The 27,902-nt window shown below is 41.5% G+C and overlaps 1 protein-coding gene across 3 annotated transcripts in view; it reads left to right on the top strand.

The window, feature by feature from the left end:
- Window positions 1–27,340, top strand: part of osbp2b (oxysterol binding protein 2b) — a 39,541-nt gene extending 12,201 nt beyond the window's left edge. For all 3 annotated transcript variants that reach the window (XM_055161811.1, XM_055161814.1, XM_055161812.1), the window contains 11 exons: window positions 1,547–1,745; window positions 3,763–3,886; window positions 8,812–8,878; window positions 10,512–10,664; window positions 12,288–12,533; window positions 14,441–14,561; window positions 16,118–16,221; window positions 17,691–17,786; window positions 19,907–20,085; window positions 21,686–21,906; window positions 25,489–27,340. In XM_055161811.1, the coding sequence (XP_055017786.1) occupies window positions 1,547–1,745; window positions 3,763–3,886; window positions 8,812–8,878; window positions 10,512–10,664; window positions 12,288–12,533; window positions 14,441–14,561; window positions 16,118–16,221; window positions 17,691–17,786; window positions 19,907–20,085; window positions 21,686–21,906; window positions 25,489–25,631 (1,653 nt within the window). In that variant the 3' untranslated portion in view covers window positions 25,632–27,340. The remainder of the gene's footprint in view (window positions 1–1,546; window positions 1,746–3,762; window positions 3,887–8,811; window positions 8,879–10,511; window positions 10,665–12,287; window positions 12,534–14,440; window positions 14,562–16,117; window positions 16,222–17,690; window positions 17,787–19,906; window positions 20,086–21,685; window positions 21,907–25,488) is intronic.
- Window positions 27,341–27,902: the final 562 nt, after the last annotated feature.

A 27,902-nucleotide genomic window follows, 5' to 3' on the forward strand; every position in this document is an offset into this window, starting at 1 on the left:
AGGGCTCTGATCACAGCTCTGACACTCAGAGATTTATTCAAGAATATTCCAATCTATCTAATGGCAAACTAACTAGATAGGAGAAGACTTACTGATAGGGATGATGTCATGACTTGTTAGTCAGATAACATCCGGATGGAGCCTGATTGGACTGTGCAGCGTGCCAAGAGGCCTGGCTGGTCCCTGCAACAACGAAGAGACTCTAAGTCTAAACCACAGTCACCTCCTACTATAGTTTGTGTATAAAAGTCTCTGTATAGGCGTAAAACAGGAGAGTCTCTGCAGGGGAATGTCAGCACAGAGTCCTTGTACAGAGATCTTGATGCTTAATGAAGTGTCAACACCAGAAATAATTCAAGTATAACACAAGTTAGCATTCGCTAACAGGCATGCTGCTGTGTACAGAGTAAATTCCAGGTATTTTATTGTCAAAAAAGACTTCCATGTCCTCTGTAGCAAATAAGTGAGTAAATTCTTGTATTACAGGCATGGTCCTGTTCATTGTTCGAGCCTGTAAGCCTCATCCTTGTCCTGTTTCAGAATTTGTATGAAGAAAACCTGAAGCTATTTTCCTGTGTTTTAACCCTTACATACTATTTGGGTTAATTTTGACCCGTTTTGACATTCAGCAGTAGTAAAAATACACTAAACATCATTCTTTGATCCTGAAATTTGAAGACTTTTCCTAAATTTTGCCAAACTACACAAAAATGAAAATATTTAAAAATGTTATACTTTTATATACCACTGCTTTGAATGCATTGACTAGTTTGAAATAAGCATAATGGCCGCAGTGGATAAAAATAGTTATATTATCATTTCCAACAGTTCCAGAATATTCATGTCAGTTTCAAATGCAATAAATATCATTGTCATATTGGCTTTTATGTTTTTATTTGTTTTGTAAAACAGGACATGATACTGTGTGATAGCAGATGTTTTTCTCAAAAAACGAGTGTTGTAAAACTTACAAAAATATGCTCTTCCTGCTCTCTCAAACAGTGTATTTATATATTACATATATTTATTCATGTGAGACAGTCTGTTTATTTGGTATAGACACTTATTGTAAGGGAATTCTTGGTCCGGGCCAAATGTGACCTGGACCATACTGTGAAAGCTAAAGAAATGAACAGTATGTAAGGGTTAATATGAATTCAATGAGTCTACTAATTATGAAATGGATAAATGGATTATCCCACCAGGCCAAAGGGGAGAGTGAGGGGGGAGGAGGGGGGGGTCTAGGGGACAAACTCTGCCCCTGTGGCCAGATTTTTAGAGTTTTGTAATCATTAAGACCTGGCTGTAATCAGGGCAGATAATGTCACATAGTACGTGGAATTGCAGTGGCCTCTGAAGGAAGAACACAAAGCTGCAAATGTACCTGGTTTGCACAAAAATGACCAACAAGCACTAGGAAGAGTAGACAATACTATTCAAACACCGTATACACAGTTGATGTAGTGTTTAGTTCCCTTCTAACCCCTGTGTGTGTGTGTGTCGTGTGTGTGTGTGTGTGTCGTGTGTGTGTGTGTCATGTGTGCAGGCGTGTCGGGACTTCCTGGACCTGGCAGAGAGCCACAGCCGAAGATGGCAGCGTGCTCTGCAGTATGAGCGGGAGCAAAGGGCCCACCTGGAGGAGACCATTGAGCAGCTAGCCAAACAGCACAACAGCCTGGAGCGCGCCTGGAGAGAGAAGCCCAGCCACCCCAGCACGCCCAGCAGCGCCCCCTGTCTGAGCAAGGGTCAGTGCAGCGTGGCTAACTACTCTGACACAAGCTCTTATACATCTGCAACACGCTAACCACTCTGCCAACGACATCACTTTGGGTATCAAGATCCTGTGGCATTAAACCAGTTCTCACTCACTGAACCCCAGCACCTGCCCCAGTCACGAGTCAGTGCTAGTGCAGCCTCTGCAGCTCAAGGAGGGAATTCTGGAGGTTCTGAGCTTCACATGAGGCCTGAACATAAAGTGAGAATGAGACAAACTTGGATGTGTCCATTAGGGATGGGCATGAAAAAGCTTTGCCAGGTGAGAGTCGTTCAATGTCGATGACGAGACCCCACCTCCCTCCCCCGTACAGTGTCCTGGTTTTGACAAATGCAAATATGGTCACACTAACCTGTATTCCACTGAGTCGTGCCGCATCAGCGCACAAGAGGTTTTTTTTTTCTTGGTTTAGTTTATGTAAATTTGTGATGTGGTTTTAAGTTTTGTTTCTGTGAGACTTGCACAAATCTGCATTAAACACATTATAATGTCAAATGGGCTGATGTGGCTCTAGAGATTATGCAGATTAGTAGTGCAGATAGTAATAATAATGATGATCATTTTAATATAAAAACGTTAATGATTAATCGATAATCGATCGTTAATTCTCTCGATGATCGATTGAGAAAATTTAATCGAATGCCCATCCCTAGTGTCCATATATCTGCAGGTTAAAGCTCTGGAGACACAGGTTCAGTTGTGATTGTAATACTTTTTAAACCAGTAAGAGCACAGACTACATATAGTTCCTTTAAGATCATATGTTTCAAATCAGTCACTAATGTTATTAAACCCTGACGTCCTGCCACAGGAAACAGTCTGAGGAGCTGCTCAGTAGTCCTTTACTTATGAGCTGTGAGCAAGTTTTAAACCTGGCTGGAAGGCAAAACACTTATCTACTGTGCCAAGGTTTTCTCCCATGAACCCTTGCATATGATGGACATTTGCATATGATATCCTTTAAATATGCATTTCTCACTGTGCTTATACATGTTATGAAGTCTAAGGCTGCGTTCACACTGCAGCCTGAAGTGACCCAAATCTGATTTTTTGGCCCCTATGTTCCTGTATCTGATCTTTTAATGACAGTCTGAACCACACAGATCCGATTTTTTCAAATGTGACCCAGGACACTTCAAAATGTGCTCCTGAAACCGATGCATATCTGATCTTTTGACATGCGACTTCAGTCTGAACGACCAAAGTGCATGAATCCGACCTACACGTTATCAACAAGACACAAATGTACACAAACGTTCTTCTCGTCATATGAAAATTGTTAATGAACTCCGTGTCACTGAAGTGAAGCACATCACCACTCACCACTCTTGGCTACGTCTCCACATCCACACGTTCCTTTCAACAGACGCTGTCCCACAAAACACCACGACCAAAAACCTCGTCCTTCTCCTTCTCAATCTCCTCCTTAAAACAAGTAAGTTGTTCATGTTCTGGCTCCAGTACGAGAGGAACTTTAAAATCTCCAGGTGCTCGATGCTCGAGTCCATGTTTGGACAACTTCTGTAAACACAGAGACGCTCACTGCGGTTGACGTCGTCGTGTCTCCAGTGCACATGTGGGACACTTTTGGGCTGTTTAATGTTCACACTGGAGTCACATACAAGTCACATTTAATTGGAAATGTGAACGACCTCGCAAAAACATCGGATTTCACCAAAAAAAAAATTGGAATTGAGCATTAAGCCCTGCAGTCTGAACGTAGCCTAAAAGAACTGATTCCAGGTCTCACATTTCCAGAGAAGTCTACTGTAGTTGTGTTGTGACTGTAGGATTGTTAAAGGCCTGTGGTCTCGTGTGTGAGCCCCGAACAGTGTGTTTGAACCACTCTTTAGAATATTCACCTCGCACTGTAACACACACTAACTCACTTAGCTGCACTATTTAAACAGATTACAGCTGATCAGGTGCCATGGGTCACTCATTAAAGTCTACTGTGTGTCTGCGTGTGTGTGTGCGCGTGTGAGCAGAGGGGAGTGAGAGCGCGCCCAAAGAGGAGCCCAGTGACGAGGATGAGGAGACCGAGTACTTCGACGCCATGGAGGACTCGCCCGCTTTCATCACCGTGACAACCAGTGACAACATGCTGCGCAGGTAAGGCCCACGTGTGACTGACTGGGGTTTGGTCTGGTTTAGTTCTGCTTCAAAATGGTTACATGTTTAGTTTAGAGCTGCTGTAGGTCTTGAGGTGGTGTTAACATTACTAAGACTTAGTGTGACGGTTGGATGTGCAAGAGGCTCAACGTGCTCCGTGAGACATTAAACACACCCACAGACCATCATCACACACGACAAATGACACTGAAATAAAGAAATAAAGATTCAAGATAAAGATTAAGGAGCTCAAATATGAAAGTGCTACATCAAAGTCTTGGTTAAGTTCTGATTTTGCCCTTGTTTAGACCTGGTTTAGTCCTCGTTTAGACCAGTTTTAGACATTAAGTTTCATTTATGTTAAGTACATTTACTCATATGTCAGTTTTTAATAAAATTGTACTTTTCAGACTTTTACTTGTACTTGAGTAGCAGTGCAGTGTACAAGTGCTGACAATCTGAAATCATTTGATCATTTGTGTTTCTTGCACCGCTCCTTCAGATATGATTTAGGACATTCTTTAAAAATACCAAAGAATGATTGAAAGTTTTGTCCTCACGTATACATTGACTTGAAATTATAAATCAGTCCTGACAGTTACTCTTTAAGTTCTTCTTACTTGAGTAGTACTTTTTTGCTTTTACTACTTCTTTTACTAGTATTTGAGTAATATTATTTTGACTGTGCCCTTTTGTAGAATTTTTGGTTACTCTGCCCATCTCTGCTCAGCACGTGTATGGACCCACAGCATGATGTTTACACAACTGCCCTGCTTTGAATAGGCCTTTAGTCCTGGTGTAGTCCTGGTGTAGTCCTGGCTTAGACCTGGTTTAGTCCTGGCTTAGTCCTGGTTTAGTCCTGGTGTGGTCCTGGTTTAGTCCTGGCTTAGTCCTGGTTTAGTCCTGGTGTGGTCCTGGTTTAGTCCTGGCTTAGTCCTGGTTTAGTCCTGGCTTAGTCCTGGTTTAGTCCTGGTTTAGTCCTGGTGTGGTCCTGGTTTAGTCCTGGTTTAGTCCTGGTGTGGTCCTGGTTTAGTCCTGGCTTAGTCCTGGTTTAGTCCTGGTCCTGGTTAGTCCTGGTTTAGTCCTGGTTTAGTCCTGGTTTAGTCCTGGTTTAGTCCTGGTTTAGTCCTGGTGTAGTCCTGGTTTAGTCCTGGTGTAGTCCTGGTTTAGTCCTGGTTTAGTCCTGGTGTACTCCTGGTTTAGTCCTGGTTTAGTCCTGGTTTAGTCCTGGTTTAGTCCTGGTGTGGTCCTGGTTTAGTCCTGGTTTAGTCCTGGTGTGGTCCTGGTTTAGTCCTGGTTTAGTCCTGGTGTAGTCCTGGTTTAGTCCTGGTTTAGTCCTGGTGTACTCCTGGTTTAGTCCTGGTGTAGTCCTGGTGTACTCCTGGTTTAGTCCTGATTTAGTCCTGGTTTAGTCCTGGTGTAGTCCTGGTGTGGTCCAGTTTTAGTCCTGGTTTAGTCCTGGTGTACTTCTGGTTTAGTCCTGGTTTAGTCCTGGTGTAGTCCTGGTGTGGTCCTGGTTTAGTCCTGGTTTAGTCCTGGTTTAGTCCTGGTGTAGTCCTGGTTTAGTCCTGGTGTAGTCCTGGTTTAAGTCCTGGTTTAGTCCTGGTTTAGTCCTGGTGTACTCCTGGTTTAGTCCTGGTGTAGTCCTGGTTTAGTCCTGGTTTAGTCCTGGTTTAGTCCTGGTGTAGTCCTGGTTTAGTCCTGGTTTAGTCCTGGTGTTAGTCCTGGTTTAGTCCTGGTGGTCCTGGTTTAGTCCTGTAGTCCTGTAGTCCTGGTCCTGGTTTAGTCCTGGTTTAGTCCTGGTGTAGTCCTGGTTTAGTCCTGGTGTAGTCCTGGTGTACTCCTGGTTTAGTCCTGGTTTAGTCCTGGTTTAGTCCTGGTGTAGTCCTGGTTAGTCCTGGTTTAGTCCTGGTGTAGTCCTGGTGTGGTCCAGGTTTAGTCCTGGTTTAGTCCTGGTGTAGTCCTGGTGTGGTCCATGTTTAGTCCTGGTTTAGTCCTGGTGTAGTCCTGGTGTACTTCTGGTTTAGTCCTGGTGTGGTCCTGGTTTAGTCCTGGTTTAGTCCTGGTGTACTCCTGGTTTAGTCCTGGTTTAGTCCTGGTTTAGTCCTGGTTTAGTCCTGGTTTAGTCCTGGTTTAGTCCTGGTTTAGTCCTGGTTTAGTCCTGGTGTGGTCCTGGTTTAGTCCTGGTTTAGTCCTGGTGTAGTCCTGGTTTAGTCCTGGTGTAGTCCTGGTGTAGTCCTGATGTAATAGGTTATGAGTCTGTCTTTGTGGTTCTTAAAAGTAATTATCTCTGTCATAAATTACAGCAGAAAAAGGTTGATGAAGATGCAGTTTGTCTGTTTTTGGTACAGATCTGGTAAAGTGTTGTTGCTAGCCAAACGTAATCTCCCTAAATAAACTCCAGTCTCCAGGGCCAAACATTCTCATTTGACTGCCTCCTAAATTACACGGAAAGGCTGACACTCTGTGTGCTCATAACTTTCTGGAACTTTCAGATTTCTGCCACCTTCTTGTTTCCATGGAGATGTGACTGCTTTGCCTGGAATGTTCCACAGGGCGGCTTTAAACAGATCTGTGTAGCATTTCTTCAGCTACAGCTACGGGTGCAGTGTGCACTGGAGCACTGTACCTCTTTATTGTACCTGTGTGTTTTATATGTGTGTGTGGTGTATGTGTGTGTTTTATATGTGTGTGTGTGTGGTGTATGTGTGTGTTTTATATGTGTGTGTGTGGTGTATGTGTGTGTGTGTGGTGTATGTGTGTGTGTGTGTGGTGTATGTGTGTGTTTTATATGTGTGTGTGTGGTGTATGTGTGTGTGTGTGGTGTATGTGTGTGGTGTATGTGTGTGTGTGTGGTGTATGTGTGTGTTTTATATGTGTGTGTGGTGTATGTGTGTGTGTGTGGTGTATGTGTGTGTTTTATATGTGTGTGTGTGTGGTGTATGTGTGTGTGGTGTATGTGTGTGTGGTGTATGTGTGTGTGTGTGGTGTATGTGTGTGTTTTATATCTGGGCCCGGTCAAGCAGAAGTAAACATCAAGGCCAAAAATTCAAGTTAATTCATCTGATATAAAAATGTATTGAACAGATACATATGTACTCTAGTTTATGAAACTGTTGACCTTTTTTCTGTACCATTTTTGGTTCTAAAGTTCCATATGTTTTAAACAGACCATGTATGAAACATGGAACAAAAATTATTTCCCAAATTTCAAAGACCTGAAAATCATGTAAATAAATGGATGTATTTCATCATATCTTGTGTTATTCCATCTTTGAACTGTTGATGAAGGTACAGGATTAAAAAAAAAAAAAAAGTATTTAAAATGATAAAAATTAGCTTGGAAGGACTGACATATTTTATAGAAATAGTTTCCTTTCATTTTGAAGTAATATTAAAGTATTCAGAAGAAAAAAGCTGAGAAATTTTCCCTCCGTTACTTTTCCCTCCGTTACCATGATCTTTCTTAATAAAAAATCTCATGACTCAAAAAGTAAGAGGTTTTTCAACCTAATCTTGTACCATATGGTAGAAAACTATATGAAGTAAATATTCAAACCAGTTTGTTAAGGATATGGAAGTGAGAACCAAGAGTTATCACTGTTTGGATTTATTGCCCAAAAAGTGCTGCATATTTCATTCCCTCCGTTACCGACATGAGTTTTTAAATTTTTTGTCAACAACTTGAAAGAATATCACAGGTTTAACTTTACCCTGTTGGAGTGTAACTCTTTCCTACATTCTGATACTTTACTTATTTCAATAGTCCCTCTAGTTTCTGAATAAGAGACATTTGAATGTCAAAAATCTGCCCCCGTTTCCCTCCGTTATCATTTGACCGGACCCATGTGTGTGTGGTGTATGTGTGTGTTTTATATGTGTGTGTTTTATATGTGTGTGTTTTATGTGTGTGTGTTTTATATATGTCTGTGTTTTATATATGTGTGTGTTTTATGTGTATGTGTCGATACATGAGATGTAAAATAACCAGTCTCTCAAATCTGCAAAACAAATTTACATACACGTACAAATAAAGCAACCTAACCCTAACCTAACCTAAAAAAACATATATATTATGCATTCTTATTGTGAGCAGGACTGCATCTCCACAGATCTGAACTGTACCTTTGCCTGGTGCTGCTTGTTTAATGGGCCCATATCAGGTTATATTTTGATCTCTGTTCTAATGTCATTCCCTGATCACAAAAACACCTGGACTTGTGTTTTGTTTCATTCACACATGTTTGACACACAAACTCTGCACATTTAAGCTGAGTTCTTGTTCTTCTAAAGGTAAAAGGAGTTGATAACTTGAAAACTACCACTCCATGACATCACAAAGTGGAACAGAGCATTTTGAGCATTGGAGATGTAGACTGACTAATATTAAAGGATTACTCAAACATATGTGACTGAAACACAACACAACTATAAGTATGTTTTTGAGGAGATAACATTCTAACATGATCACAAGAATCCATTTGGTGTAATATAGAACCTTCATTGTCCTACTGTTGAACATTTCAGGCTAAATCATCTCCATGGAGACAAGGAGGTGGCATACCCTTCAAAAGAAAAGTTACACAGTGCACATTTAATGAAAGGTTATTAGTTGATCCTCTGGGTTTAGAGACATGTGTGTTACACTTGTCTGGTACGACAGTGGTTCAATAAAAAGAGGACAGGACAGTGTGTTGTTTGCAGAGGATTTTTCTACTATCTAAAGAACTGTTGTTGTTGCAACTTTTATTACTGATTGTGATTTTGTGCAGCTCTAATTTGACCTCTTGAAGTGTTTCTAGTTTGGCCTTTCACTACTTTGAATACAGACAGCACAGAAAGTGTGTCTTCAGGTTTACCAGTATATTTGAACTTGTATTTGGATTCTGATTCTCATCCTGGTCTGTTCTCCTGTTCTTCTCCAGGAGGTCCCAGAGTAACCTGAGTGGAGCCGGCGCAGGTCCCAACAGTGACTGGAGCCAGGACGACCATGTATGAAATCTGCTCCACAACACACCCTCACACATGTTAGGACCTATAGTGCTGTCACCACAGGAACATTTCAAACGTCATTTTCATACTGAGGAATAGTCTTGATACTCAATATTGACTTTGGTACCACAGTGATAATAAATGGTAGAACTTTCTTTTCTGTTCCCATGTGGCCTCATATCTGTGTAACCTCTCTGTGCTCCATGTGTGTACTAGTCTATGTGTCTTCTACTTGTTCTGATGCAGCTCAACATCATTCTAAACACATTCTGGAAATTTCATTTCTCTCCTGTGAATGGGACTTTTTAGTATCAGTACCTCCTCAAATGAGTATCGAGTTTCTATACTAGTTTTACTCTGGATTGGTATCTGATTTTCAATACTTCTGACAGCCCTGATACAAGCCCAGCCTGTACAGTCCTTGCTTACATGCTTCCACTTACTTCACATAAGAACACATACAGTATACACACTCTGCGTAAAGCCCTGTGTACTGCCCTGTGTACTGCTCATGTACTGTCCATATCCTGCCCATGTACTGCCCTGTGTACTACCCATGTACTGCCCATGTACTGCCCTGTGTACTACCCATGTACTGCCCATGTACTGCCCTGTGTACTACCCATATCCTGCCCATGTACTGCCCATGTACTGCCCTGTGTATTGCCCATGTACTGCCCATGTACTGCCCTGTGTACTGCCCTGTGTACTGCCCATGTACTGCCCATGTACTGCCCATGTACTGCCCATGTACTGCCCATGTACTGCCCATGTACTGCCCATGTATTGCCCATGTCCTGCCCCGTGCCCTGTGCACTGCCCTGGACTGTACTGTGGACCTTTGGCTCCATTCCTGATTGGCTCATTTTACATGAGCTCCAAATATCCCATGATGCAATGTGAGACATGCCTGGCTTCTTATAGCCTGCCATGCTCTGGGTCACTGGGTGTCACTTGGTGTCACTGGGTGGCTCTGGGTGGCTGTGGGTGGCTCTGGGTGTCACTGGATGGCACTGGATGCTCTGCTGGCCAAAGCCAGTTAGACAGAGTGTAAAGACAGTGGAGTGACTGCGTGCTCATGGGCTTTTCACCTTGTTCACGGCCGTGGAACCTCAGTGAGCATCTGAATATCTGTACCATGTTGGGGTCACCTGTGCATGAGTGTCTCCAGGGTGCTCCTTACAGTTGGCAGTATGATCCTGTACAAGGATCTGAAGCTCTGAACAGGGATGAGGGACTTTGCATGGGGACAAGGGCAGTGGGAACAACAAAAATAAAAGTGAAACTTATTAAACATGTTGATAAGTTATTTCCAGATAATTTAGCATTTTCAAACCAATAAAAGGAAACATGGTGATCTAAATATGTCCTAGTTAATACCACATACACATGTCACATACTGACCTGCTGTGGCAATGCTCCTCACTAAAATCATAAATAAGGAGGTTACACTTATGAACGAGAGACTCACACACTCCACAGTAAACCATGTGGATAAAGTTATTGTTGTGTGTGTGTGTGTGGGGGGGGGTCTATACCTCTCCTCTACTCTCCTCTACTCATCTCTCACTCTCCTCTTCCCTTACTCTCCTCTCGTCTTCTCTCACTCTTCTCTCTTCCTCATGTCCTTCAGGGCTCTCCGGGCTGTAACCATGTCTCCAGTCGGGACCTGGGGCCCCGCAGGCTCCGGCGCACACACATCCCAGACAAACCCAACTACTCCCTCAACCTGTGGAGCATCATGAAGAACTGCATCGGCAAGGAGCTCTCCAAGATCCCCATGCCGGTGAGTATACTCAGCTTCAAAATACTTTCAAAATACTTTTACCTGACTAATATTACTATGGTGAAGTAATAGTATTCTTAGTCAAGTATAATTTTTAGTGACTCTTCATACCTCTGGGAGTCACTATCATTTTCACTCTCAGGCTTGGCATTATCCTCTTGTCTGTTTCAAAAGTTACAAGCCAATTATGGCATGAACTATCCACAGTTACAGCAGTTGTTCACTTTTGGTGTCAGTGTCATGTCAGTGTAATCCCTGTCAAACTGATTTTTTTCTTTTTCTTTTGGAGTAATTAAATATACACCACCCTCTAAAGTCTAAAGTTTTGTTAAAGTCGATCCTAACTTCTAAGGCAGGGCTGTCAAACATATGGCCCGAGGGCTGGATCTGGCCCTCCAAGACCTTTAATCTGGTCCACGGCTGATTTTCTACTAAAATATTTGAATTATATTTTCTATTAAAATCTTGTTAATTTTCTGCGGCGTTGAGCACAGCAGCGTCTCCAGCGTCTCTGTGCGTGGCCCCTCCCACCAGAGCAGCACAAATGAAGACTTGTCTCTTTCCAAACGCTCTTAAAGGACGATCGTTTTGACTGTTGACCGTGACACCCTCATCAGAAAAATGTCCAACATGAGAAAAGTGGACGCTTAGTGCAGGATTTTCCAAGAAAAATAGACTTATTCCTATTTGCAAACAAGTTCATGTTAAAACATTGTATTGAAATTGCATTTTTCTTAAAGTTTCAGGTTGTTCATAATATGATAATATTTTGTAAAAGAAAGAGTTCATCAATTAAAAAAGATTTCTGTAATAGATTTGCGTTTCACAAATATTTGAACTTATTGCTATTTTAGGGGTATATATGCCTTTTTTTTTTTTTTTTTTTCGGCACCTTTGGGATCAAAGTAGGTTGGATACAGCCGCCGGACCAAAATAAGTTTGACACCCCTGTTCTAAGGGATCAAATATGGTCAAAAACAATGGTGTCCAATGATTAAAGAATACTAATGTTTTAATACACTGGTTTGTCTTGGTAGAGGGGGTTGAGGGTTGGTTTGTGTATCTTTTTTGTGGAGCAGGAAAAGATCTTGAACCCCTGCAATAACAATAACAATTCTATATGTGCAGCTTCATATAGGAACATTAAGTAACCCTTTATTATTAGTCTGTCTACAGCGCCACAGCTCAGAATGCTCTGTTTCACCTTGTGATGTCATGAAGCAGAAGTTTTTAAATTTTCAACAGCTACCTTCAGAAAAGATTGGAAATGATCGTCGCTGAAATGATCCAAATGTGGAGGTGTATGGAGTTTAAAAACACAGTGGAGCACTTCCTGTATTACTACATGACATCACAAGTTGGAACAGAGTATTTTCTGTCTGAGAGGAGAACTCAGCCTAAATGTGTGGGTTTGTGAGTTAAACATGTGTGAATGGAACACAACTCAACTCAGCTTTGTTTGTGATGAGGATAATGTGCAATGGGCCTTTTAAATTGCCTGTGTTGATTTTCCATGAAGTATCATTTAGCTGAGGTACTACTACTGTGAATACTGACACTATCCACCAAACCGAGTCAGAACTAGAGCAACTTGAAAGCCCGTGTCCTCCTCTGTGTCCTCAGGTGAACTTTAATGAGCCCCTGTCCATGCTGCAGCGGCTCTCAGAGGACCTGGAGTACAGTGAGCTCCTGGACAAAGCCGCGCGCTGCGAGTCGTCTCTGGAGCAGATGTGTCTGGTGGCCGCTTTCTCCGTGTCCTCCTACTCCACCACGGTCCACCGCACCGCCAAACCCTTCAACCCTCTGCTGGGGGAGACCTACGAGCTGGACCGCCTGGACGAGCAGGGCTACCGCTCCCTGTGTGAGCAGGTAGAGCATCAGACGGCCCAGGGACAACAGGATGGGTTTAAAGGGATAGTTTGGGTTTTTTGACATGAATCTGTATGGCATTCCCGTCAGCAGTGTCGTGCATCCACACTGACTTACCCCCGACAGCGTCCTCTGAGCTGAGATACTGGCCGTTTTAGGTGCTGACGAAAGCAGTCTGGCAAGTTAGCTGGGGACATTAAAATAAAGCGTTTGTCCGTGACAGGAAAAAAGGAAAATGGTGAAATGTGCTTAGAGATTGTGTCAGATTTGTGTTGTTACAGCCTTGATAATCACAAGTCCGCACCATTTTTTAGATATATTCTTATGTATCTTATACAAGCTTATATACTTATCGCTCTAGCTCTCACGTTAGCTCTCTCGCGTCGCGGCGAGCTGAGCACGTAACCACTGCCAAACAACTGAAGAAAGTGATTGTCACCTGGCGGCCTGGCGCAGTGATACGAACGGAGAGAAAATAGTTCCAAGCGATAATGAGGTCTGACTTTTTTGAGGACAAAAGTTTTGTGATGCAAATGTATCACTCTTTTGAACACAGATTGTTTTGAGAAGAAAAACACTTTATTATACAGTCCCCAGCCAACTTGCCGGACTACTTTCGTCAGCACCGAAAACGGCCAGTATCTCGGTTCACCGGACGCTGTCGGGGGTAAGTCAGTGTGGATGCACGACACTGCTCACGGGGATGACATAGAGATTTATGTCAAAAAATCCAAACTATCGCTTTAAGATCAGTATGACTTCTAAGATAAAGATGGGGAAATGTATTTAATAGGTGCAATGCTGTAGTACTTTTACAGTTGTATTATTAGAAATTATCAAATATATGCAAAGCACAGTACAGGTTTCTGTGAAACATTCTAAGCAAAGTGATTACATCTCCATAGACAGGGTACAGATACCGCACAGATACAGTGGGCAGATGAGAGGAGCTCCCACCAACAGAAGATCTCAACACCTCCTTGGGAAAACAAAGCCAAAAACCTCAACAACTACAAGAGCAACAAACATGCATGAATATCCAAGAATGCTAATAGTAGATGTATCCTACATGCTATCATGATGCTCCACCTGCTGTATTTTAACATCAACAGAACATACTTTTCCAAGGTATCATCATGCCAGTGACACAGAATCTGCTGGCAAACATCTTTGACTTGTATTCTCCCACACCTGACCACGCCCCCTACTATGTTGTGTTGAAAACCACACCTAACAGAAAATACACTTTTGAAAATTCCAAATCCACTTTATTGCTATAGCACATTTTACAAACAAAGCAGTTTCCAAAGTGAAGACACAAAGGTAAATTGTTCAAATTTGATCACACCAGTTCTAAAACAATAAAACCATAAAAGCAAAACCGTAAAAATCATTAAATAGCAGTAAATAAGTAAAATAAATATAATAAATAAAAGACACAGAGGAGCACACGACTTACGCAGTGTTAAAAGGCAGAGAACAGGTTTTTTGGTTCCAGTTAAAAGGCGCGCAGCAGAATTTTGGTCCAACTGTAAGCGAGAAAATGCTGGAGTCTGAGAGAAAAATGTGTTACAGTCGTCCAAACGGGAGGAGACAAAAGTGTGCATGACCTGTTCAAATGATTTAAAAGATAAAAACAATATAGGGAATGTAAGATCATAGAGAATAACTGTAGTAACATCACTGGATGTTTAGCTTTATGTACTGTAACACACAGAGAGGGAGCTGCTGAGCCCCTGTCTGACCTGTGTGTGTCTGTGTGTGTGTCTGTGTCTGACCTGTGTGTGTCTGTGTGTGTGTGTCTGTGTCGGACCTGTGTGTGTCTCTCTATGTGTGTCTGACCTGTGTGTGTCTGTGTGTGTGTGTCTGTGTCTGACCTGTGTGTGTGTGTGTGTGTGTGTGCTCAGGTCAGTCATCACCCTCCGGCTGCTGCCCACCACGTCATCTCACAGAGAGGCTGGACCCTGTGGCAGGAGATCACCATCGCCAGCAAGTTCAGAGGGAAGTACCTGTCCATCATGCCGCTGGGTAAGACCAAGCACCACACCAACCATTACACCTCTGAACATCTGGAAAAGCACGATAAAAAATCCTGCATTATTACAATAGATCAGGGGTGGGCAAACTTTTTGACTCGTGGGCCACAAAGGGTTCGAAAATTTGATGGAAGGGCCGGACCAGGAGCACAGGGATGGAGTTTTTTGGTAAGAGAAAAAAATAACATGGGATATGTAGAAAAGATATCCCATAATTGAAAATCATTACAACAAAGTATCTGTCTTTCAAGTTCCACAGTATTTACTATTTACTGAAATGACATTTAAAACACTGAAAATTATTATTATTATTCAAGGGCCGGATTAAAAAGATTAAAGGGCCACATATGGCCCCCGGGCTATTGTTTGCTCACCCCTGCTATAGATACACCTGTGCGACCATATTCTAATGTAGTAACCAAAGACGTACCTGTGCTCAGTTTTTGATAGTATGATATTTCATATAATATTTATTTTCAATTTCTTGTTAAACATTGTTGATTATTTGTACATTTTCTACATCTATATTAGGGTGGTCCAATAGTTTTTTTTTTAGATTCTCTGTATTAGAAACCTGCATTTGGTTCCATATCTGGCCAAAATATTTGGGTTAAAATTTTATGCAAATTCATTCATATTTAGAGGTTGCTCAAGATACTTGAAAATTACTATAATATAACCAACCAAATAAATAATATGTCATCTTAGTCTGCAAACACAAACTGAAACTTGCATAAAAAATACTTAGAAAGTTCATAAAATCTGCCTACAAAGTCCATAAAGTCCATAAAAAGTTACTTAGAAAGAGCAGCTCCACTGTGGCTTTGTTGGCGTCACTAAAGATGCTCCTGTGCTCTTTGAATTTTTTGGGAATTGTTCCAAATGTTTTTGGCAGATCAAGAGCTTTGAAGAAACGCATCCTGCTGGTGGTGACAAAATCTTTGATCTTCTTCCCTTCATAATCTGCTTGATTAAGGGCGTCCCGTCGCTTTGGTGGAACCTCTGAACCTTCCTGTTCCATAATATTGTGAACCAATCAGCTTCTTCTGTTCTTCTGTCACACTGGAGTCGAATTCCAGCCAAACATTTCTTCATTCAAGCACCAAAGATGGCGGTTAGGTTTAGGTAGTACTGAAAAGCTGTTAAAGTTATTTCTTGAATGTTTACTGTGGCAGCACCCTCTAAAACATCTCCTTTTTCTTCCATATTTCCTCCTAAATCATCGTTTGGATACTAAAACCTAATGCAGGGCTCTAATCGAGGTTCTCTGAAACTTTATTTTTTACCATTCTGTGATGGACCAGCCTAAACTATATTCTTGAGCATACATCAAATAATGAAGGAAACTGTCTTTAACTGGACCCCAGGAAGCACTGAAAGATGCGTCATCCCTCCAGAGAAAGAACTCCAGATGAATACAAATAATGACTAATAAAAATCAGTTAGGGTTCAGGTTAGGTTGAGCATGTATTCATGATTTATGGTTGGTCTAAGGGAACTTCATGTATGTCAATGTAAACTCTGTGTGTGTGTGTGTGTGTGTTTAAGGGGCCATCCACCTGCAGTTCCACTCGTCTGGGAACCACTACGTCTGGAGGAAGGTCACCTCCACCGTGCACAACATCATTGTGGGCAAACTGTGGATTGACCAGGTGGGCCCAGAACTGCCCCTCCTCCTCTGCTTTTCTGCTTCTCTGTTCTTCTGAACCTGCTCCTCTTTCTCTCCTGCTCTGAACCTGCTCCTTTGGCTCTGCTCCTCTTCCTCTGCTCCTCTGGCTCTGCTCCTCTGCTCCTCTGGCTCTGCTCCTCTGCTCCTCTGAACCTGCTCCTCTGCTCCTCTGAACCTGCTCCTCTGCTCCTCTGAACCTGCTCCTCTGCTCCTCTGACTCTGCTTCATCAGGACTGGAGTTTATCTGTGTATTTCTGTGAGAGGGTCAGATCTGTGGAGGAGGGAGAGGTCAGAGTTTGGGCAGCAGAACACTCTTTAGAATGTAGACAAGCAAATAAATGGCCATTCAGAGAAGCATGTTTTTTGTTTGTTTGTTTGTTTATTACCTATAATGAACTTAATTACTACAGATATATACATACACTTTAATTCAGCTGTTAATTTTTAAGAGGGCAAAGTAATAATTAAAATATTTGCCAATCCCTGGTCCATCTTATAGCTCACAAAAGATACATTTTTACATCCATCTATATTTTGATTCATTTATGATCTTCTGTTTTGTGTTATGCTGTCAGACTAACAGTGTTGGGGAGTAATAGATTACATGTACCGGCGTTATGTAATCAGAGTACAAATTATGAGTAACTGTATTCGGTTACAGTTACTTTGTTGAAATACATGGATTACATGGCGGTATTTTCCTGTTTTCACATTTTGGGCTGTATTCCTTTTTTTTTTTTTTTTTGTAATTCCACTCATTGCTGGACACTAAACCAGGACTAAATCAGGATTGAACCAGGACTAAAACCAGGACTAAAACCAGGACTAAATCAGGATTGAACCAGGACTAAAACCAGGACTAAATCAGGATTGAACCAGGACTGAACCAGGTCTAAAACAGGTCTGAACCAGGTCTAAACCAGGAGTAAAACCAGGTCTAAACCAGGTCTAAACCAGGAGTAAAACCAGGTCTAAACCAGGTCTAAACCAGGTCTAAACTAGATCTAAACCAGGTCTAAACCAGGTCTAAACTAGATCTAAACCAGGTCTAAACTAGATCTAAACCAGGTCTAAACCAGGTCTAAACTAGATCTAAACCAGGCCTAAAACAGGACTAAACCATGCTTCTCTTCTATCAATAATATTTTTAATCTGGTTCAGTAAAGTCTGGGCTTTTTATTTTCTTTTAGCAGATAAAACTTCTTATGTGAAGATTTCCTCGTCTTTGCTTCTCTACAGCAAATCAAGTAATCCAAAGTATTCAGATTACATTACTCATTTTAAGTAATTTAATGGATTATGTTACAAACTACATTTTGGTGTATGTAATCTGTAATCTGTAGGGGAATACATTTTAAAAATCACCTTCCCAACACTGCAGACTAACGTTATGTACAGTTAGTTTCATGCTCAGTCTAACCTGTGTGTGTGTTTGTGTGTGTGTGTTTTCAGTCTGGAGACATAGAGATCGTGAACCACAGGACCAAAGACAGCTGTCAGCTCAAGTTCTCCCCGTACAGCTACTTTTCCAGGGATGTCCCGCGAAAGGTACCGTCCCTCCCCTCCTCTGCTCGCTCACACCCCCCGAGCTGTCCAGACCTGTCCTCGTCCTCCTCATGTCCACGTGTTTAGGTCTGGGTTACGAAAAAAAAGCTAGACTGATGCTAGACTACTACAGTGAACGTAGAAAAGAGACAAAGAAAACCATGACCTGAGGAAGATTTACGGCAAGATTCATCTCGATTGAATCAAAAGTGCAATGTGAATAGACGCAATTAGCAGAAACTAAAGCATGTGATTTTTGAAACACTGTCTTTTCTCCACAAACAACAAAATCTCCTGTGTTTTTCTGCATAAAAGATGCTAATCCTGCACTTTATATCTATACAAACGTGTTCTGAAATGTGATTCTTGTATTAGTTTGTGTTTTAAAATGTAAACTGAACAGAATTCTATTATTTTCAAAATCGTTCAGTTCTATTTTTTAGTCCTGTTTTGTTCTTAGTTTTGTTTTGTTCTTAGTACAGAGTTAGATTATCTTTTCCTCAGGCTGAGCTTGGGCTTTAGACCTGGTTTAGACCTGGTTTAGTCCTGGTTTTATACCTGGTTTAGACCTGGTTTAGTCCTGGTTTAGATCTGGTTTAGACCTGGTTTAGACCTGGTTTACATCTGGTTTAGTCTTTGTTTTTGGAGGAGGCAGCATGATTTTCATTTGGTTTGGTCTCCATTTCAACTAGTTTAGGTGTGAAAGTCCAGATTAAGGGCATGTTCACACTGTGTTTACTCCTGATTCCAGCATTTTTATGTCCCAACATAGACTTGGTCTGGGTTTAGTTCTGTCTAGTCCAGGTTTAGTCCCAGTGTAGTCCCAATGTTGATGTGTGTGTGTGTGTGTCCGTGCATGTGTGTGTGTGCGTGTGTGTGTGTGCGTGTGTTTGTGTGAGTGCGTGCGTGTGTGTGTGTGTCTGTGTGTGTGTGTGTGAGTGTATGTCTGTGAGTGTGTGTGCGTCGGTGTTTGTGTGTGCGTGTGTGTGTGTGTGTGTGTGTGTGTGTGTGTGTGTGTGTGAGTGTGCGTGTGTGTGTGTGTGTGTGTGTGCATGAGTAGACCTGTCATGATACTGGCTGTATCGTTCATCACATGACAGATGGAATGATCATATTTGGGGATTATTATTCTTTGTGTCACTGAGAAACTTTTTGTTATTTTTCTTCACCAAACTGAGATTTGAGCTGTAGAAGTTGAATAATGAACTTGATAATGTGACTATATATACAAACAAACTCCTTAAAGGTCGAATGTTTATTACACAAAACTGTCTCTTATTAGAATGTTGTTCCCTCCTTAAAAACAGAGCTGCAGTTGTGTTTTGTTTCATTCACACATGTTTGATTAGCTCTTTAATATTAGTCTGTCTGCATCTCCAAAGCTCAACATGCTCTATTCCACCTTATGATGTCATGACGTGGTAGTTCATGTTAACAGCTACATTTTACCGTTACTTCAGTAGAGATTGGTATTTCCAGGACTGAAATCATCCAAATGATTCCACTGTATGGAGTTTAAAAAACACAGTGGAGCACTTTCTGCATTACCACATGACATCACAAGGTGGAACAGAGTGTTTTCAGTTCAAGAGAAGAACTCAACCTAAAAGTTTGTGTGTTAAACATGTGAGAATGAAACAAAACACAACTTCAGCTTCAGTTTGTTGATGAGGAAACGACATTAGAAAAGAGATCAGAAAATTGCATAATATGGACCATTTAATTGTTGTGTTCTGTTATTTATTGCTGTTGATATTTTTAACAGTATTGCACATTTATTATACTTTTTGTGGTAATTATGCTTCATGTTTTGGTTTCAGTATCATTGTTTATCATCTATTTTTACTTCAGCAATTTATCGTAGTTCAAAATGTGTTACATGTCCAGTGTAAGCATGAGGTGGTTCAGTGATGTGTCACTGCCCCCTGCTGGCCCCCGCTCAACACTGCAGCATCTGCGGTCTGATTTTTAACACAAAGTAAATAGTCTGTTGTTATATCTCCAGCTTTTGCCACACTTGACTCCTGAAAAGTCAAATGGAAAGTGAAAAAACAACAACTCTTCCTATCAATTTCCATCCAAATGTGTGATCGTCTCCCTGCGCTGGCTCTGCGTGTGCTCAGGTGACCGGGGTGGTGTCGGACAGCGTGGGCCAGGCTCACTACATCCTCTCTGGGACCTGGGACGACAAGATGGAGAGTGCCAAAATCATCCAGAGCAGCAAGGGGAGCTCTGAGGGCAAGCAGAAGACCGTGTACCAGACACTGTCGCCCAAACTGCTGTGGAAGAAGTACCCCCTGCCGTAAGTCGCACAATAATCACAGAGACTCTTTTAATGTAGAAAGTGACAAGCTGCTATTGTTAAATGCATGTGTTGTAGCAAAAGAAGGACTGCATACACTATTGCTCCATTTCAATCAGTGCTAGTGCAGCCTGTACAGCTCAGTGAGTCAATTCTGGAGGTTCTGAGTTTTCACTTGAGACCTGAACATAAACTGAGATTGAGACAAATCTGGACTTGTCTCTGTCTGCAGGTGAAGGCTCTGGAGACACAGTTCAGTTGTGATTGTTGTGCATTAGATTGTAGTGCTGTAAGACTCACATACAGGTTCTTTAAGCTTTTAACATTTGATTAGAGCGTTATTAGAGATTTAAAAAAATCAGTAGTTTTTCTACAATAGCATTCATAATATTACTTTTAAAGCTGTCATATATTTTCAAACCATTAAAACAGTCAAACATACGAGTGTCAATCTGGCCCTCGGCTGATTTTCTACTAAAATATTTGAATTATATTTTCTATTAAAATATTGTTAATTTTCTGCGGTGCTGAGCAGAGCAGTGTCTCTGTACGTGGCCCCTCCCACCAGAGCAGCACAAATGAAGACTTGTCTCTTTCCAAACGCTCTTAAAGGACGATCGTTTTGACTGTTGACCGTGACACCCTCATCAGAAAAATGTCCAACATGAGAAAAGTGGAGCCGAGTGCAGGATTTTACAAGAAAAATTGACTTATTCCTATTTACATACAAGTTCAGGTTAAAACATTGTGTTGAAATTTATTTTTTCTTAAAGTTTCAGGTTTTTCATAATATTATAATGTTTTGTAAAAGAAAGAGTTTATCAGTTAAAAAAGATTTCTGTAATAGATTTGTGTTTCTCTGCACAAATATTTAAACTTATTGTTATTTTTGGGGTTTATATGACATGAGTTTTCTGATCTGGCCCCTTTGGGATCAAAGTAGGTTGGATACGACCCCCGAACCAAAATAAGATTGACACCCTTGACTTAAAGGAATAAGTAGGTGTTCAAAGTGTGAGGTTTCCAGCTCTCATAGTTCTGTCGTCTCTAGTTTTCACTTGTGTGCTTTTTTTTTTGTGTGTGTGTGGTGCATGCACAGTTTTGGAGGAGGTTATATGAGCTGATCTATGTTATAATGTTTCCTCATCACAAACAGACCTGGAGTTGTGTTTTGTTTCATTCACACATGTTTAACACGCAAACCTGCACATTTAGAGTCCTTCTCTCTCTCAGCACTCTGTTCCACTGTGTGATGTCATGTGGTAACACAGGACGTGATCAACTGTGTTTTTAAATTTCATGCACCTTCACAAGAATAATAATTTCATCCTGAGAATTGCCAATCTCTACTGAACAAAAGGTGAAAGGCAGCTAACGTGAAAACTACTGCTACATGACATCACAAGATTGAGCTTTGGAGATGTAGACAGACTCATAATAAAGGCTTCCTCAAACACGTGTGAATGAAATAAAGCACAACATTCTAACATGATCCACTTTGTGTAATTTCGGAGCTTTAAAACAGTCCCAGCTGGAGGTTTGACAGATTGCATTGAAAGCCTTGATGGTCATGATGTTCTGTTGTGGTGGTGTGGTCCAGGGAGAACGCAGAGAAGATGTACCACTTCTCGTCTCTCGCCCTGACGCTGAATGAGCCGGAGGAGGGCGTGGCTCTGACGGACAGCCGCCTCAGGCCCGACCAGAGGCTCATGGAGGACGGCCGCTGGGACGAAGCCAACGCAGAGAAGCAGAGACTGGAGGAGAAGCAGAGAGCCGTGAGGAGGAGGAGGGAGGCAGACGCTGCAGACGCTCACGGTGAAGGTAACTACACCACACCACAGTTAACTCTCCAGGCTAAGATAGACATGTTACCTGCTTTAGTCTGGGTTTAGACCTGCTTTAGTCTGGGTTAAGACCTGCTTTAGTCTGGGTTAAGACCTGCTTTAGTCTGGGTTAAGACCTGCTTTAGTCTGGGTTTAAACCTGCTTTAGTCTGGGTTAAGACCTGCTTTAGTCTGGGTTAAGACCTGCTTTAGTCTGGGTTTAAGACCTGCTTTAGTCTGGGTTAAGACCTGCTTTAGTCTGGGTTAAGACCTGCTTTAGTCTGGGTTTAAACCTGCTTTAGTCTGGGTTAAGACCTGCTTTAGTCTGGGTTTAGACTTGCTTTAGTCTGGGTTTAGACCTGCATTAGTCTGGGTTTAGACCTGGATTAGTCTGGGTTTAGACACGGTTTAGATCTGGGTTTAGACCTGGTTTAGACCTGCTTTAGTCTGGGTTAAGACCTGCTTTAGTCTGGGTTTAAACCTGCTTTAGTCTGGGTTTAGACCTGGTATAGTCTGGGTTTAGACCTGGTTTAGTCTGGGTTTAGACCTGGTTTAGACCTGGTTTAGTCTGGGTTTAGACCTGGTATAGTCTGGGTTTAGACCTGGTTTAGTCTGGGTTTAGACCTGGTTTAGACCTGATGTAAACCTATTTTAGTCTGGGTTTAGTCTTGGTTTAGACCTGGTTTATTGAGGATTTAGACCTGCTCTAGTCAGGGTTTAGACTTGGTTTAGTCTTATAGGATCTGGTTTAATCCTGTTTTATTTGGAATTTAGGCTTGGTTTAGTACTGGGTTGATGCTGGTTGAATACTGGCTTAGTCCTGATTTAGAGCCGTTTTAGCCCTGGTTTGGGTTTGTTTAGACCAGGTTTAGATCTGGTTTGGTCCAGGTTTAGACCTGGTCAAGGGTGCATTCACACATGCACATATTGCACATATACTAATACAACATCAAAATTATTACTTAACTGTGTCTAAAGATTAACTACCCCAAAACTAGACCAGGAATAGACCAGGACTAGAACAGGACCTAACCTAAGCATACATCAGGACTAAAGTGTTAGACTTAGTTTGGACCTGGTTTAGTCCTGGTTTAGACCTGGTTTAAACCCAGTTTAGACCTGGTTTAGACCTGGTTTAGTCAGGGTTTAGACCTGGTTTAGTGCATAGTTTAGTCTTTAGGATCTGGTTTAATCCTGGTTTATATGGAATTAAGGCTTAGTTTAGTTAAGTGTTCTATTCTCGTCCTTGTTAGTCTTGTTTTAGTGCTAGTTTAGCCTTAGTTTATACCAATGTAAACCCCCAACCCCTCACCCCCACAACCTTCACACTCCAGTGTCCCAGACAAGATCTCCGAGCCCAGTGCTCCTCATAGACCTGCACTGCTCTATTCACCACGGCCTATAGAGACGCTTTAGCAGCCATTGTATTATAAGACCCTAGAACCCGCCCCATAACCTGCACTGGACTTTAACATAGTGCTGTCTCTCCTGTGCTCCCCCTGGTGGTCAGAGTGTGAGTGTGACTTTGGTGAGTCTGTCCTTTTGTCCATCTGTGTGGGATTTGCACGTGTTTATGTCATCACTGCTTCACTCCTCATCACGTGCTCATGGCAGCGTTTAAGCACACACATTTAAAGGTGCACTCTGGGACTTTTGTGGGATGTCTGTCACATACTTGAATCTGTGGAGATATTGTTTTGCCTGATGTTTTTCGTAGTATGGAAATAAACGTATCTTTCTTTTATCTTTCATAGGCTTGTGGGCGGAGCCTTGTACAGACTTGTACTGCTAACAATAAGGATCGTTTGAGTAGGGCCCAGGAGAGATCACTAGATTACTCAAACATGCATGGATGACTCTTAAACCTCTTCAGGCGTTTTTGTGAGCGGACATTATGACATAGTAGAGAGCTCCAAAAATGTATAAAAACTCATTAATGCCATACTGTGGAAAATTCCAGGCAAAGGTGGCTGACCATCCACTAGAATATGTTACATAGTGCACCTTTAAATGGCAACATACATATTTCTTCTGGTAAGACTTGAAGTTGTTCATTTCTTATAACAATGAATCTTTGAATCAAAACATGAAATTATTACTTACAAAGGTGGGTAGTGCTTAGTTATATTTACTCGTGTAACTCCTATAAATAATTTTTTCAAAGTACTTTTCAAGCAGCATTCCTTAGTAACAGTACTCTTACTTGAGTAAAAGTTGTGGTTCCTCTTCCCACTGTGAGTAAGTCTAAAGTGACAAAAGTTTTAAGTGACAATATGTAATCATCTGAACATTTGTTGCAGCTCCTTCAAATGTGATTTAGTCTACGTTCAGACTGCAGGGCTTAACACTCAGTTCGGATTTCTTATCGTGAAATCCGATGTTTTTGCGAGGTCGTTCACATTTCCAATTAAATGTGACTTGAATGTGACTCCAGTGTGAACATTAAACGGCCCAAAAGTGTCCCGCATGTGCACTGGAGACACGATGACGTCAACCACAGCGAGCGTGCTCTGTGTTTACAGAAGTTGTCCAAACATGGACGCAGCATCGAGCACCTGGAGATTTTAAAGTTCCTCTCGTACCAGAGCCAGAACATGAACAACTTACTTGTTTTAAAAAGAAGATTGAGAAGGAGAAGGACGAGGTTTTTGGTCATGGTGTTTTGTGGGACAGTCTGTTGAAAGGAACGTGTGGATGTGGAGACGTAGACAAGAGTGGTGGGAGAGAGATGTGCTTCACTTCACTTCAGTGACACGGAGTTCATTAACAATTTTCGTATGACGAGAAGAACGTTTGTGTACATTTGTGAGCGCCGACTTGTGCCACTCTTGCGGGAGGAAACACATCTTTGGCGGCTTGTTTCCGTGAGCAAACGCGTCTGCATTGGATTGCAACAGGTGCTTGTTACCGCACAATAGCTAACCTCTTTGGCATAGACAAGTTCACCGTGTGATAACATGTAAGTTGAATAAATGCGCCTTGGCCGTTCAGACTGAAGTCACATGTCAAAAGATCAGATATGTATCGGTTTTAGGAGCACATATCCAAGTGTCCTGGGTCACATTTGAAAAAATCGGATCTGTGTGGTTCAGACTGTCATTAAAAGATCAGATACAGGAACACAGGGGCCAAAACATCTGATTTGGGTCACTTCAGGCTGCAGTCTGAACGCAGCCTTAGTTTGTCTCATTTTTGTGTCTGTCCTTTGAAAATACCAGATTTTGTGTCTTTCAAATTACAATAACTTCAAATTATAAATCAGATGTTACGGTTTGACAGTTACTCTTGAGTAGTACTTTTTCCAAATACACTTATTTGAGTTTCTTGGACCATTACTTTATACTTCTACTTCTACAATTTTAAAGTAACATTACTCTTCTTTAAGTGCAATTTTTGTCTGCTCTACCCACCTCTGTTTATAATGTGTATTCTTATCTCTTTTACAAGTCTTGAGTACTTGTGTACATTAAACATTTTGGCTTCATTTCGAGTCAAAATGGACATGTGTGGTAAATAGTTGTAGATTCCGACTCTGCTCGTATTTCTGCCCTGTGCTTACGTGTGTGCGTGTGCTTGGACAGGCCGCGAGTACGAGGGCTATCAGCCGCTGTGGTTCACCCAGAGACGCTGCTCCATCACCGGGGAGATCAACTACGTCTACAGGGGCGGCTACTGGGAGTCCAAGGACAAGCAGGACTGGAGGATGTGCCCCAACATCTTCTGACCCCCGCCCCCCTGAGCTGCCCACACCTCAGCTGACCTCAAGCCAACGCCCCGGCCTCTAGGGGGCGTACCTGCTGGCCCATATGCACTCTGCACTGCTACAATAGGACTTCTCCATGTGTTAAAATGACTTGAATTCAATGAATAATTTTGAGACTTTGTGAAGTTTTTTATGATTATTTCAAAGCAAAAATATTTCAAGTGGGATTTTGTTACTCTTGAGTTAAGAATTTGAAAAATTGTAAACCTTATATTTGTCAAAAAGACTAAAAACAAGTCAGATTTTGCAGTGCTATTCTCAGTGACCATTTGAAATACTGACTACATTCAACAGTAGAGAGTTGAGTAGGCACTTTCTCACTCCAGGAAAACAGTATCTACCCACAATGCCTTCTCTGAGTGAGTAGAATAAACGTATGTGCGTTCAGAGAACGAGCAGTTCCACTCACATGAGCAGTGTATGTAAACCCCATATCTTATTTTAGACAAAATGAGACATATTTTGTGAAGAGTGGCCTCTTTAACACAACTGTGAAAAGGTGAAGTGCGTGTTTGCAAGTGTGACTGACTAACTGCTAACTCCTGTTGTCAAAACTATGACAGAGTGATACATGGGCTGGGTTTAGTTAGTTAGTGCACATATTAAAATACACTTCACCACTTGACTGTGGAGATCGAGCCTGGTAACTCCAGATAGAACAAAAAATTAGAAAAAAAATAAGATAATAAGTTAATAAGTGCATCAGTATTGTGGGTCTCAGGCAAGTGGACAGGCTGCTGCGAACTCCCAAAGCAGCTCATGTCATGACCCGTGATGGAAAGATGAGTACTTTGAAATGTTTGTTTTTAGTTTTTAAATAATGAATTAATGAATGGATTTATATAGCTCCTTTCAAGACATCCAAATGATTTCAGTTCATTGTTGTGTTGTTGTGTTCATTGTTGTCATTCACTCCATACTCAGTGGTGGCAAGTTGGTACTGTAGCCACAGCTGCCCTGGGGCAGGCTGACTGAAACAAGGCTTCCAATCTGCACCATCGGCCCCTCCGACCACCACCATCACTCACACACACCACTTTCATACTGAAATGGGTGGGGGAAGTGCCTTGCCTAAGGACTGGTCCCACTGTGGCTCCTGATTTTCCCAGTGGTCTCCATCCAAGTACTAACCAGGCCCAACCTGTATTAAAATGTGTTGTAATGTATTCTGATACATGGTCCTATCAGAGTACTGTGTTCTGAATACTTGCGATACTTTTACACAAGTTGCATTACAACATCATTTATGGTTAAGATGAAAAATTGCGAAATGTTCCATTTTTCTCATTAATACTGCACAGTTCAAAACAAAAATTGCATGATGAAGCATTAACATGTATGATGTGTTTTCATTTGAGAAAGTAACTGTATTCTGAACACCACCAAATGAAAAAGTACTGGAGTACAGATAATGAGTATTCAGAATACATATTCTTGGTACATGTTCAGTTACTTCCCAACACTGGTCATGACGAGGGATGTCAACATATCTACTCTAGTGTTGTCTGTTATTGTGGAAAGAAATACTCCAACTGAACCATTACTCACACTGTTACAGACACTTACAAACACTATTACTATTACTATTACTATTACTATTACTATTACTATTACTATTACTATTACTATTACACACTATTATAGACACCAGTACAGACACATCATGCTGAAACCACAGTGAGTCCTTCATTCACTGCAGTTATAGCTGATACTCATTACTGCAGTATTGTACTGCAGTACTGTACTGAAGTATTGTACTGCAGTATTGTACTGCAGTATTGTACTGCAGTATTGTACTGTAGTATTGTATTGCAGTATTGTACTGCAGTATTGTACTGTAGTATTGTACTGCAGTATTGTACTGCAGTATTGTACAGTAATATTGTACTGTAGTATTGTACTGCAGTATTGTACTGTAGTATTGTACTGCTGTATTGTACTGCAGTATTGTACAGTAATATTGTACTGCAGTATTGTACTGTAGTATTGTACTGTAATATTGTACTGCAGTATTGTACTGCAGTATTGTACTGCAGTATTGTACTGTAGTATTGTACTGCAGTATTGTACTGTAGTATTGTACTGTAGTATTGTACTGTAGTATTGTACTGCAGTATTGTACTGCAGTATTGTACTGTGGTATTGTACTGTAGTATTGTACTGCAGTATTGTACTGCAGTATTGTACTGCAGTATTGTACTGTAGTATTGTACTGCAGTATTGTACTGTAGT

The sequence above is a fragment of the Boleophthalmus pectinirostris genome, unplaced genomic scaffold (assembly GCF_026225935.1).
Source record: "Boleophthalmus pectinirostris isolate CB_2022bp ecotype Guang Dong unplaced genomic scaffold, ASM2622593v1 HiC_scaffold_4, whole genome shotgun sequence".
Classification (NCBI taxonomy): Eukaryota; Metazoa; Chordata; class Actinopteri; order Gobiiformes; family Gobiidae; genus Boleophthalmus; species Boleophthalmus pectinirostris.